The sequence below is a fragment of the Serinus canaria genome, chromosome 1A (genome assembly GCF_022539315.1).
Source record: "Serinus canaria isolate serCan28SL12 chromosome 1A, serCan2020, whole genome shotgun sequence".
Classification (NCBI taxonomy): Eukaryota; Metazoa; Chordata; class Aves; order Passeriformes; family Fringillidae; genus Serinus; species Serinus canaria.
In genome coordinates this window covers 31247114-31261501 of record NC_066314.1, presented here as the reverse complement: position 1 = coordinate 31261501, position 14388 = coordinate 31247114, and the positions used below count along the sequence as shown (strand labels likewise).

Sequence of the window (14388 nt, the reverse complement as noted above, 5' to 3'; positions counted from 1 at the left end):
CAGTATCATGTGAGTCATGCTGGCATGCTGTAAAACTAGTGCTTCTTTTTTTTTTCTTGCCCTCCTTTTTAGACTGTAGGGCCTTCTTTGGATCATTTCTGCAAGTCAGAAATGATGTATTTCTGGTCAGAGAGACCAGGATATTCTGAAACCTCACATGATCTGCTGCCTAAATAGCTGCAGGCAGAATTTTTTCCTCTTTCCCTGGGTACTTGGCACAGGCTTCACAAACTCTGCATCACTGCTTAGTTGCAGAAATATATGAGGCTGACCCTCAATTGTCCAAAAGGTAATGCTTTCATTTCTTCAAAACAACATAGTTTTCTTGAGGTATTTCCATACTCATTAGGACTAATTATAGAAAACATCAGAAACACCCCCTTGGCGCAGCTCTGCTTTTCTGCCTTCTTTTAGGAAGGAAATGAATAATAATCACTATGAAGGGGAGAATCAGACACAGAGTATTCTGAGCCTACAGAGTCATGGAGTTGGAGGAGTGAACAACTCTCAAACCAATTGAAATCAGATTATTCAGACATTATTCCATTGCATAGCAAAGAGAGCATGGTTGTAAATCTTAACTATTTCTGCCTAAGAATAATGTAGATAGTCCCATCCTTTGTGAAAACTCTTGTAAACAAAGAAAAAAATCAGGCATGAATAAGTGGAAGATTGCTGCCTATGGCTAAGTAAAGAAAACAACCAACATAGAGTTAATTTCCATGAGAATTTCAAAATTGCTCTTGTTTTTCATGACTTGTAGTTTACTCTTCTACCACCCTGGTGAACACCAAATGAATTTCAGGAAAGACACTACTGCTGTCTATAGAGAAAATACTCCAAAGGACTTTCCATGTTGTATAAAATGGGCTCTGAGCTTTCTTCTACTGCATTATTAGAATACACAGATGATCCCTTCTTAGATCTTCCAGTCCTGATTATCATCCATCACCTTCCATATCTGCAGTGATAAATGCCATAGAACTCTGAAGTGAAGATTCTGGGTGAAACTACGAATTATTCAGTCCACCAGGGCTTATTTGTGTGATGAAACCTGTAAAATTATGTTGGCAAGACCAAACAAAAGTTTATCTCCAGTTTATGAAGATCAATGGGTTCTCAAGGAAACCATGCATGTGTCTAATCAACATGTACCTGCAAACTCAGTAGTAACAGATCTGAGAATTTTAACAGAGCTGCAGTTTTGTCTCTTCAGATTGAAGAATGCCAAAAGACAAATTACTGATGCCAGCCAGAACTTGTTTCTTCATCCTGAATTCAAACTTTGTGGTTTAGGAACATGTTCCTGCCAAAGGAAGACCAAAGGACTGTATCTCTGCTCATGCTGCTTCTAATTCAAGCAAATCCACTCCAAAATCAGATTAGTTGTTCTAGAAATTTGACATCTGTCTCCTGATTCCTTGTCACCTTTTCAGAATCACCTTGGAAAATGCAAATTTCTCATCTTCAGGGCATCAGTCCAATTCTACATGCCAATAATTATTATTCCTCATTCACGAAGAACAGAAAAGGAGCAAGAGACTTTCTTCTAGAATGCAACTTGACAAATTTGAAGCCTATTTCTTGGAAAGCCAATTACTTTTTCCAAGGTCAATCAGGAAATTTCCAGAATCCTTTTTCTTTCCTGCAACGTTAAAGCACATCATGGGTACTTACATTCCTGAAATTTGAAGGCAACGACCTCTTCTCAGCCTTTTGGTCTTCCCTTCATTACTTGAGATTTTAGAATTCCAGAGTCTAATTGCAATTGGCTACTTTGATTCATTCATACTTTGTCTTAGGTCACAATCTATTTAGATAAGACAATGAGAAAATGCATGTATGAAGACAACTGGACAAGTTCTATAAGAAAGACAATTTAAATTGAATACCACAGTAGGTTCATAGCTGAAACTTCTAGCATTCATTTTTAGCTTTGAAAGAATACTTCATTCTGTGTATTGTGAAGTTCAAAAATATTATCCAGATGATCCTGAGTACAGAGATGTAATGGGGTGCTGTAACTTTCACCTGGATGCCTCCATAATGCTCAAGCAAGAAAACATTTACTTATTAAATTCACAGTACTTATTCTTTTCATCCTTGACCAAGATGACTACAACTATTGGGAATCAGAAACCATAATCTTGACTATGTTTTAGTGAAAGAGACTTTATGTATTGTTTCTCTGGGCAATGAGAAATCCTTCTTATTGTTCAGCCTCTGAGTGAAAAGCCAAGTCTTCCTTTCTCACAGTTCCATTAGGACTTGAGAAAAGATATCAGAGATTTTTCTGAAACCCTCCAAATCTTCTACCTTTCTTCCCTTCTCTTTCTTCTCTTTCTTATGTGTATTGGAGTGATGGCATGATGGGTACTCATACAGGAGAAGATTAGAATTAGATTTCCTGAAATTAATTTTATATTCTCTGAAAGGGTACCCACTACTCTGTCAGTACCCATTTTTTAAGCCAAAATTTCTCCAAGCACAGAAGTCTTTTCTTCATGTGGAAATTCTGAATGGATGAAAAGAGAAAGGAAAATGATCGAAGGGATTCAAGTTGATGACTGATTCATTGTTTTAAAATAATTTTTCCATCCTGGATATTGGTTCTGTTGTTTTCTAACTTGTTTTTTAGTTATCTTATATTCCCTCAGCTATGGCAGTATTCCTGGAGCCAAATGTGAGTGCACTTCCTCAAAATGCCAGCAGTGGAAGCTGGTAAGCAAGTGGGGGAAAATGACCAGAGGAATCTCTCAAGCTTGGGACAAAGGCAGAAAACACATCAGTACTGCACTAACAGAACAGCAGGTACTCTTATAGAGAAGATAAAATTACAGGTAAGGAAACAATTTACATTTTTATTCTGAACTTGTCCAAATGGCTTGTTACCCTCCTTTCAAAATACCAGGAAACACCCTACAGCATAAAATTTGAAGAAGACAAAAATCTCAAATTTGATTAACTTGGACTACTTGATTTTTGTAGTGGACATAATTGGAAGTTCAGTCTGACCCCATTTCTGAAAAAATATATTAAAAGCTCAAAGTCTTTTTTGCCTATTAGTCAGTTTAGAACCTCAGTCTAGTTTTAAAACAGGGCTGGAATAGGTTTTTTAATTTTTTTTTGCTTTGTATTTAGTATATAAACACAGGAAACTGCTTGTTATGGGTTTTCCTTTCTAATAAAAAGCAAGTGTACCCTTTTCTATAGGTAAGTGAAGTCTGATAAAGCCAAAGACAGAAGGGCTCCGTGTCCATCTCTCCATTTCCACTTAACTTCCTCACAGGGTAACATGACTCTTTATTATCCTTCAGTTTCCTCATATTTGAAAGGAAAGAGGTTGGTTTTATCTCCCAGTTGGGTTGATTAGGCAGGATAAGTGGTGTAGAAGAGAAAAAAATTACATTTATGTAATTAATTGTCTTGCAGTCTTTTATGCCGCCATGCTGCAGTCCCACTATGGAGTTGTGAGCACCATAAAAACCTCAAGAGGATATATCCTTGTCTGAGTTGCTGCAGTTATTATCTGTTACAGAAAGTAAAATAAGGTTTTTGTTTAAGTCTTCTTTTAATTTAACATTGTTGTCTGTAAATGAAACATTGTGTTACATTAAAATAATTCTACCATAAATTCCGTTCTCTACCAAGTTACAGAAACATTGAGAAAATTAGGATTTGTTCCATACAATGGCATAACCTTTTGGAAGACAGTAATAATGAGTACATAGGAAAGACTAATGAATTGTATTTAGCATTGATGTAATTCATATATCTTCATCAGCTATTCACTATCATAATTATCCCAGTGAGTTGTGCCAATTAATTTTATTTTGTAAACTATCCAGTTCAAGGAAGTATGAACACAGGACCATATTAATTGATTTCATAGTATTCAAATATGTAGAGATTTTATTTAAGCAAGAAATTTTTTAAGTTTTGACTTTAATCTTGTATATTTTCAATGATCTGCAGCATGATATTTAAGTTTAAAGGGTTAAGAAAATAAAAGAAGAAAACCTCAAGAAATTTTGGTGATTTTTTGAGATGCTGTGTATCACTTCAGAAGCAATCATTATTGTCAGGTTCAAAATCTACCTCAAATATCTAGATAAAGAACAATCTGTCTGAATTGAATATTGTAGTTTGAAATGTGTAATGTGTCCTCTGTTTTTTTATAGTGTTTCCTGTAACCTTCTAATTTTTTTTTTTTTTTACTTTAAACATATATGAGGAGAACACATTCAAATCTTTCATTTTGAAGGAATTGTCTTCTGACTTCATGACTCCTTTCTTTACCACAGGTCTATGTATGAACTCATTCTCAAAGAACTTTTCAATTACTGTTTTGTCATACTTAAATTTTGCTGATTACTTTCAGAAATAAGTGTAATCTATCAGTTTCTGTTGCTTTTTGGTTTCAATTTGAGTATGTTTGGGTGTTTTAAAGACCATGCACTTTTACTTGGAGAATTTTCTCTGATTCAGAAATGTTTTAACCTGTGATTTTGTATTTTTCCTTGTAAGTTTAAAAAATATCCCAACTATCCCAATTTTGTTTTTTGTAACTAATTGCATAACAGTGTAGTACTTGACATGTGTTTGTTTCTTAGGCAAACGTGTAAAACTCCTCAAGTCCGAATGGAGAAGTAGAGAAAGGAGGTTTCTGCTGTGCCTGATGACAATTTTTGTTTTTTCCACACACAAAAAATATTCTGGCTCCACGTTGGAGCACTAGTTGTGATGAGTCCTAGTCTTGGTCGGATTCTAAGGAAGGGCCAGAACGTTCGTTGAGGAATAAAGAGTCAAACCACTCCAGAAAATGTGTTCCAGCCCCGGTTTATTACTCACAGAGCAGCAGGTGTGTACAAATACAGGTTTACACAGTATTAACAGGAATTGTTGTACCTTACTCCTCTTTGCAGTTGCTTAGTTTGCTGCAGACATTGAAGACTTGTGGCTCATTTGGGCAGAGTTTCTGGAGGGTGGTTGGTGAGATTCTGACTGTGCTACTAAGCATCCTCACAGTGTTACTTAGATGCTTTTGGGAGCCCTAAAATATCTTCACACTCTTGACTTTCAAAGATAGACCCAGTTGGTAAGCTTAAGTTACTCACTCTCATGGGAAAACAGCAGATGATCTGGAGAACAGAACTGGAAGAGAAGTCCATCTTAATACATCCAGTCTGGTGTGGTATCTGTAGTTGAAAGCTCAGTATCACATACTGAATTACTTAAATTTCATAAAAAACTAAGAATTGGGTATTTCCATTATATTCCTAAGACAGGCTAGAAGTTGTTTATCTATCTTAAAACTGTGTTAAAGATGAAGACCTTTATAATTTACAGGAACATATGCCATGCTCTGAGGTATTTTCCCACTACCTACTTTACTAGTCCTACCTTTCAGTCTATTACTAGAAGTGGAAAGATCACTTTACATGGGAAATATTTCCAAAGACTTTTCGTTTCAATTAAAAATTTTACACTGATTGTCTAGATCTTCACTTTACCACCAAAAATTTCCTGCTGAAATCTTTAGGAGCAGAGGGAAATAAAGGAGTACGATTATATTTCAAATGGCTTTGCATGAAATGAGTTTTCCAAATATTTGTCTCTCTATAATGTAAGTCCTAAGCACAGGAACCATCAAAAATGCAGTTCTGATTAGTCACTATGCAAGAAAAATATGAAAGAATGATAAAGTTTTAGAGTCTCATGGTTATCAAAGTACAAGGAACCTTTTGAGTCATGTCCTGGGAAATACTCTTTTTAATTAATAAGATGAGATAGCCATAGCTCCTGAAGGACAAGTGTGAGGATCTAAAATTCTAAATCACTTAACAGGCTTGGGAACATATTTAGATTAATACTTTTCGTACTGCAGTGCCTAAAATAAAACTAAGGGAACGTTTTGAAGCTCTAGAGTCCTTAAATCAAAAGTTAAGTAGGATCAAAATTTTATAAACAGGAATGAAACATTTGACGACTTGAAAAATTGTCTTCCAGTATATAACCTTCTCTGAAGGTAATTGAATCCATGTAGTTATCATTAAATATCTGTTTTCCAGACTGCTCAAGAGTGACTCAAATTTTGCCTTTTGTCATTAGCCCAGTCAAAGAGCTGTCTGTAACACTAAAATAAGGGCCTGTATCCTCATTAATGGTTTTCTCTTGCAGTTCCCTTGAAATGGGGTTGACTCACCTTCATTTCTCTGGCTTTTGAAAACGTTCATCCTGCCTCCAGAAACCCAGTTATCTAGCAATAAAGACCCAAATCCACATCTACCTACTATAAAGGGTCTATGCATATACCAGCCCTATTCCAGAAAGGTCCTTAACATCTTTTTGTCCACTTTCCCCAATTCATTGGAACATAAATGATTATGATTCTCATGATTATCCATCTGTGAGGAAATGGTCAACCGGTCTTTTGTTAACATTCGCGAAGTACTTTGGATTGTCACGGGTACAAGATAGTAGTACTAGAACAGAAGCATTTTCCAAGCTTTACAAGTTGAACTGTTTCAGTGAATGAACAGGCACAAGTGGAAATGCAAGCTGTCATTTGCTTTCACAAGCGATGTATGAATGATAGTGCATGGCAAACACACTGTATGGATTCTAAAGTTCCAGGAAATAGTGTGCTTCCATCTGTTCAAAAGATCCATTTCCATTCTCAGAGGGCATGAGTAGAGAAAAAGCCCTGGCAGATGTTGTTTCTGGTTATATGGGCCCTTCTGTTTCTACATTGTAGTCTTCATATTAAAGATTTTATATTAAAGACTACTACTCTTACTACCACAACAAAATTATTTGTTTTATAGAAAAAAAAAAAAGACAGATATAGCCCTCCTGAGTTCATTCCTTTTTAGGAAAGGTTTGCTGAAGAATCACTTTGTTCATAATTTTATTAATTTTTTTTGTGGTGTTTTGCATGCAGTTTAAGAAAGGATACCATGATAATGACACAAAATGGACAGGAATATACTGTATAAAAACAAGGGCTGTTTTGGTATGGGACCTCTGTCTTTTCTCCAGGACTTGGAGGACAATCCATTGTAGGCATTTCTTCAAGCCATTCATTATGGTTTTTGTCATTCCCTGTATTTAGCATATTTCATGTTGGTTATTAAATAAATTTTTGCTTGAAATCCCCATAACATTTTTTGTTTCCAAAGACTTTTAATATTTTAGAGAAAAATGGAAGGGGTGCTAAAGCAACTTTCTCTCATGAAATTATGCTTAGCTCAGGGTAAGCTATTAATTGCTTTCACAAAAAAAAAATTTCCTTTCTGTGTCTTACATATCTCAAGAGAAAAAGAAAAGGAAAGGAAAATACAGCCTGAATATGCTTAGATGACATGACCTATGATCACACACAACCCTATATGGTTGATGGAACAGTTCTAATTAAAAAGTCCTCTATTAAGTACTTTCTGTTTCTTTGGAGAAAACCCAGAACAGAGGGTCCATCCATTCCACATGGAATCCTTTGTCAAGGCAAGAAACGTTGGCTTAAAAATTTTACCTTTTCTGCATTTGCATTGATACACAGCCCTGTCTTCCCTCTAACTCTCCTCACATACCAAAGTCTCTTCTTTACTGTGCATGATGGAAAAGAGGCAATTAAATTTCAAGGGGACATGTAAAAAGGCAAGTTGCTAACTTTCAAGTGCTTGACTTTGCAAACATTAGTGTCAGTTTTCAATATAGATTTTGTGTATGGTTTATGATAAACACAAAAAAAAATTCAAAAAGCTGCCAGTCAAAAAATAGTAATGTACAAGTCGTGTTATGAAACTTTACAGCACTCACTTAATTTCAATATGCCATATATTGTTATCTATTTTTTCTAACATTATTATATATAACATTATAACAATTAATTATGCGCCTCATTTTGGATGTAGAAGCTATTCTGTAGCTAGCTAATGATTTATGATATATTTGTTTCTCTGAAGAAACAGAAGACTTTTACTATACTTAATTGAGGTTCTGCAACTTTGATGCTCAGGTGCTTGAATTTAGGGAGAAGTGTTTTACTATTCAGGGAATATTCTCTCAGCTATTCTCTACATCCTGTACTCTTAAGTTTCTTCCTTTCTCTTCTAAGGCAGAAGAAAGTCCTGAGTAAAAGTATCAGATTTAGTTTTAATTGAAAATCTATTCTAATGAAATAAACAATATTATCTGCTATATTCATCCACTGTGTGGATTTCGCAAATGAGGATATTTTTCACCCATTGTGGTTGTCCAGAAAAAAATCTCTTGAGGCTGGTAGCTTTTCTAATGTGATGTCATGAGATCTTTTAATCTCTGATCCATTCTGCACAATCCTGGCAAAAAGATTATACCAAAAGACTGAATTTGTTCTGAAGTATTAACAACATACATAGAGGCAAATGTGGATCATTAATACATTAATATGTGTGTGTGTGTGTGTGTATGTAGGCGAGTGATATAGAGCAAAAATCTGAATGGCTATCTGCTCTTTTTTTTTTTTTTTCTTATTTTTATCACCTATCTAATTTATGTGACAGTGTGTGTTGCTTTCATGGAGATATTTTCACCACAGGGTTGTAGCACTACATGGGGGGAGAAGATAGACCTGCAGATCATGATTTTATTGAGTTTTCTTATGACTGAAAGAATATTTGCACTTCCAAACAGCCATTTAACTGAGCAGTCATGTATGTGCAAAAATACCATTTTTGTTCTCTGAAGTTTATCACCTTAGCCCACACATAGATCTGGGTGTAATAGAAATAATACATCACAGGATATTTGAGGTTGGAAGGCAGCTCTGGAAGTGCCACTCCTTGGCTCAAGCAGAGACATCTAAAGCCAGTAAGGACAGGACAGCTTTTGAATATCTTCAAGAATGGAGCCCACAATCTCCCTGGGCAATATGTGTGAGTGCTCAGTCACCCTCACAGTAGAAACCTTTTCCTGAGAGGGAACTGCCTGTGTTTGCTTGTTCTCAGTTTCTTGTCCTGCTGCTGGGCACCACTTTCTGGCTCCATTTTCTCGCCACCCTTTCTTCACATATTTTTACACATTGACTTGTTTCCCCCAAGCCTTCTCTTTTTCAGGTAGAACAGTTCCAGTGCTCTCAGCCTTTCCTCATATGAGATGGTTCTGTGTCTTATTTGCCTTAGTGGCTCTTCACTGGATAGACAGATAGGTAGACATAGATACAGATAGATATAGATATAGATATAGATATAGATATAGATATGAGATATAGATAGAGTTATAGAGATATAGAGATATAGAGATATAGATGATATAGATAGATAGATATAGATATAGATATAGATATAGATATAGATATAGATATAGATATAGATAGATATAGATAGATGATTGTGTATCAAAATTAAGCCAATAAAATTCCACCTGCGGATAGTAGCAGAAGATATGCGTTTTACATTGTGTAGCTCAGTGGCAGCTGGTTCCATGAGCAGAATTCCAGCTTGCTACAATAAAGCAAAAAAATAAATAACAATAAGGTGGTGCATCAGCCTTTTGTGCTTTGGTGCAGGGCACAGAAATATGTTGCCTGACTGTTAAATTAATTCTTTATTATTTTTTCAGGCAATCTTCCTCTTTAGAAGGGACCACATGAGGCTGTTTCCAACAGCAAGACCAAAACAAAATAAAAGCAGTGTAATAAATAAGCCTGTGTATCATAAAAATCACGAAGCACAATTTTATTATTGCCTCAAGTGCAGTTCCTAGAAACAACTCTGTGGAGAAGGCAAACCAAAGTAATGAACTCCTTGAACAGTCTGTTTAATATTCTGTTTGTTCTACGTTTATGCTCTGCAGAGCTGACAAGAGCTGTATGCAAACAGTTTTGCTGAGGGCAAAAGAATGTTTCATCATTAAGGAGCATGACCCTTCTCTCTGTGATCAAAATGAAAAGCATATGCCCCTTGATGTCATAAAGTGTTGTGACCATTCCAATGAGTTATTCCTCAAGCCTTGGGATGTTTCCCCCTGACACAGTTTGATATTAAAAGATTACGTGATGATTAATTGTATCCACTGACACAGCAGAAATATTCCTCAAAGTTATGTTTCTTTGATATGACAAATTTTTTCTTTTAACATTTAAAATCTAAATCAGTTAGAGGGAAATCCCAATTATTGTGAAATGCTTTGTCCCCCACTCTTTCTTTGTGGTCCTTCTGTTTCCTTCTTCTTTCATGTTAGGCTGGGTGAAACCAGTCTAAATTAAATCATCGGTAATTTTTTACTTTGTGAATAATAGGATCTGTATCTCCAGTTAACTTCTGCATGAGTTTTGTCCTTTTTCTGCACTAAGTGATTATTGCTTGTTAAGATACATTAAGCCTTTAAAAGGACATTGCCTTTTCCAATCTAAATGATTTTATGATGTTATGGTTGTTTCGTAAAGATGCATGCATAGAATGAAAGAATACAGCTCCAGTATTGGTCACTGTATACTCAAAAGCTAACATTTAAAAAGCATAGTTGTTACCATACAGAATTTTTAACAACAACAAAAAAGCAATAACAGAAAACAGAAATTTGTGGGTTGGCAATTCGTGATTTTATTATATTTTAAAGCATGGTCACATTTCAATGTCTCCTTGTCAAATCCTATTCTCACTAAACACTTAAAAACACAAATTAAGTTGGGGATCAATGCCATTTAATATCATTGGGGTTTATTCCCTTATTTAAAAACAATCAAAAGATGTTTGCTGGACAGAGATCTCACACTTCAGTCTCAGTTTCCAGTACTTCCGAAGCAGATTCTCAATGCCCAATTTCTGATTTTCTCATTTTCTTTTTCTTTACAGGTAACCCGATAGCTAAAGACAAATCAAGCCAGTCTCAAGGCTGATAACATTAAATACAACACATAGGAATTTCATTCCTCCAGGCAATCCTTGAAGTGAAATTTTATACTGCTGGGGTGTATCCTTCAGAATCAATTGTTTCAATGAGAACCTGGCTTGCAATCAGCAACAGCCTTGAGATCAAAACTACTGGAAAGTTATTTTGAACTCCTGTGTCACAAATATTTCAACTGATTGAACTGTGTACACTTGTAGAATTGCACTTGCTGAGGAATTTGCAGCTGTAATCATGAGCTAATATTCTAAAGGTGCAGAAAAACAGCAAACTTTTGGGTTCTCCATTGCAGATCAGTGGCTTTTCATCTTGAAGTCAGACTCTGAAATGTATTGGATCCTTCACTCTAAAATGATCCTTGGTCCACTGTTCAGATTGCTGGTGGGACTGCACACTGCTTTAATTAAATTTCTGTTGCAGAAATTGTCCTCAAGCATGGCGCAGTTTTAGACATTTTTATTTGTGTTCTAATCTTGCAGCTCTCAAAGGTACATATTTCAACATCTTGAAGTTGCTTTGTTATAGGAATGGAATTATATATCCATTGTTAATAATTATTGTTGACAAGTAATAGTTCTCTGAATACATCAGTCATATTAGAATGTATAGTCAGGTTGACATGTTTCCCTAAGGCTAACCAACTACTGCAGCTTAACAGTTAAAGAAAGTAGTGGTCAAAACTTAATTACCACTTCCATCATAAGGCATTTTATATCTTTAATATATGCATTTCCATTTAGTTTGAAGGAAATGGGTGTTCCCAATACGTACTTTACTTTCCTAACCTTTGATTCATTTAAATTGATGGTAAGCAGTCAATTACACTATTTCATCCCCTTTTTACAAAGATAGGCAGGGATGTAAATGAGTTTTGCAGTTACGGTATTGGATGGTAATCATTCAGAATTTTTTGTCTTTTTATTAAAAAATAAAATCTCTTGCTTGAAACTAAATACTGATGGATGCTTATGTAGATGTCTGCTCAGTCTGTTTGCCATAAAGGAAGAAAGTCCTAGTGCTCTCCCAGTTTTACACTTCATGGGTATTTTGCTTGCGTACAGTCATCCAATTCAGATCTGTTTTGTTTTGTTAGAAATTATTGAACTTTGCAATGTGCTGTTACATGAAAAAAAATCCTCAATATTTGAAGGCCTTAAGCATCTTTGAGCTTTTTTCTAAGTTATTACAGAATGTATAATTTTATACTCCATTTAATGTATATTGGACCATCTGTAATGTTGATACAAAAGAAATTTGGCAATTCCTTTTAGTGACACTGCATAAACACACTGACTAGAGGGAGTTCTGACTGTATGCTATGGTGAATTGAAATGAAAGCCACACACGCTTAATGGTAGTCAAAAATACATAGAGGTAATCTTGCTTAAGTCCTGTGTGGTTACCAAACACAGCAAAAAACCCCAAAAATAGAAAAAAACCAAAAAAATCCCCCCAAAAAGGAAAAAAAAAGAGTAGAAAGAAATGGTTTAATCATTACAAGCCATTGACATGGCTAGTTTAGTTATATATTAAGTTCTGTGATGGATGAACACCCTGGCAAGCTCTGCCTGTCGCTGTAGCCCCTGCTGTTCCAAAACCATTTCATTACCTCTGCTGTATTACTGCACAGGAGAGCTTAAATAAAATAAATGACAGTTGGGAATAAAACTGAGATGTATATTCTATCATTTTGCTGGGAAATAATAAGAAATATGTTGTCAGAAAAAGATCTTATTTTCTGATTAAAATTTAATTAGAATAAACCGTTTGTAGCAGAAAGTAAGTCTCTTGGTATTTTAGGATGGATTAGTATTACATGGAATTGTGCTGAGAGTTTCAGGATGGAGGGTAGCATCTTAAAGAAGTTGTCTGGGACAGTGCAAAGCATAAATGTGCTGTTTTGTAAAATCTAAATATGACCTCTATTTGGTTGAAAATCTACATCATGCTTCTCAATACTTGTTTTCTTTGTTTCCTTGTTCTTAAACAGCGCTGAAAATACTGTATTATATACAAGTGTAACACATGCATACCAATAAATGAAAATAAATGGATTTTCAAATATACTGAATAGATTCTCTGCAGTAGATTAATGTTGTGACTATTCATAGCAAGTGAATAAACTTGTAATATAAAATAGAGTTCCCTGTATGGATGTGTACATTGGAGATCTTTTACTCATGCAACAAAAATTTTTTGGTGAATGAGAATCTCAAAGGTTTTATTAACTTTATATTCCCTATCACTTTGAAATGTCCTTTTTGAAAGGAACTGATATCTATGGGAAATTCTGGTGGGTGTACTGCTGTTTTCAGTTCAGATGGAATAGTTTTTTTTCTTCACAAAATGTGAATCTTGAAAAATTATCATTTAGATATTTTAAGTAGCAACAAGACATGGTAGACAATCCTGAAAAAGTAATGTTTCAGGTTAATTTGTGGAACTGTTTAAAAGAAAATCACAAAGAAAGCCAGTTACACAGGTCTGCTTGTGAACCTTGAAGCAAGCTGGGAGCCACAGTTCAGGTGTCCATAGTGCAGATTTAATGCTCCTTTAAAAATGGAGTACAGGTGACAGGATCAGCTATGTGCATTCATGTAAGAATGTGAATTGCTTCAGTTAATAATTTATTCATTTATATAATATTTTCTAGATTGTTTCATCTGATTGCAAAAATGATCAGGCATTAGGATCAGAGGGAAATCCATGTTACTCTTTGAATTAAGTAATCATCAAGAATGCTGAACTGCAGAATATGAAGTTCTGCAGTTCCAAGTGGCAGTGCATTGAGAGAGGAAAAAAAATCACTGCTTTGTGACACCTCTCACAGTTAGATGTATTGGATCAGTTCAGCAAAGCACAAAAGAAAGTTCTGATGAGACAAAAAGTTCAAGTTCTAATGAAAAAAATATTTCATATCAGATCAAATCTAAAATAAAGCTTAAAAAAACATTCAAGTCGATCTTGGTTGTATGTGGTTTATTGGTCATAAAGAATGTTAACCTTTTGAAACAGCCCTGCTGCAGATAACACTGTTACTACCTATAAATACACCTGTTGTGCTATATCTTTTCAGTTCCTGTATTTATCCTGTATCTTTTAGATCCTGACTGCTTCAGCTCTGCTTAAAAATGGTACGGGTGTAGCATTTCAGTACTTTACCAAACCAATACAGTTCTGTTATGCTAAGAGTCTATATGCTTTAGGAATGCATCAGATGCATTTATTTTGAAAGTAAAGAATCTGATATAAAGTATTTTAATTTGTTAGTTTTCATAAAAATACATGCAAGGATTGTTTTGCTCATTATAATTGTACAGCTGGCTTTTATAATTTTTAGGTAATGCAGGAAAGTCTGTAACAAAAAAACAGAAATATGTGATTGGCATCCTTTTCTGTTGACTTACTGCCTCCTCCTTCATGCCTCAAATTTTACACATCTGTTGTTAACCAATCTATTGGCAAAGAAAAGGAGCACAGTTTTGATTTGCAAGAGAA

General features: G+C 35.0%; 1 protein-coding gene across 2 annotated transcripts in view; it reads left to right on the top strand.

Annotated features, from left to right (window-relative positions):
* TAFA2 (TAFA chemokine like family member 2) overlaps positions 1-13277 on the top strand; it is a 50051-nt gene extending 36774 nt beyond the window's left edge. Inside the window, exons 4-5 of one of the 2 annotated variants that reach the window (XR_003945956.2) lie at positions 4614-4861; positions 10836-13277. Coding sequence is in view for 1 of the 2 variants with exons in the window: in XM_030238226.2 (XP_030094086.1) it covers positions 10836-10847 (12 nt within the window). In the remaining variant the exon portion in view is untranslated. The remainder of the gene's footprint in view (positions 1-4613; positions 4862-10835) is intronic. The other variant, XM_030238226.2, reaches the window with a different exon arrangement.
* The last annotated feature ends 1111 nt before the right edge of the window (positions 13278-14388 follow it).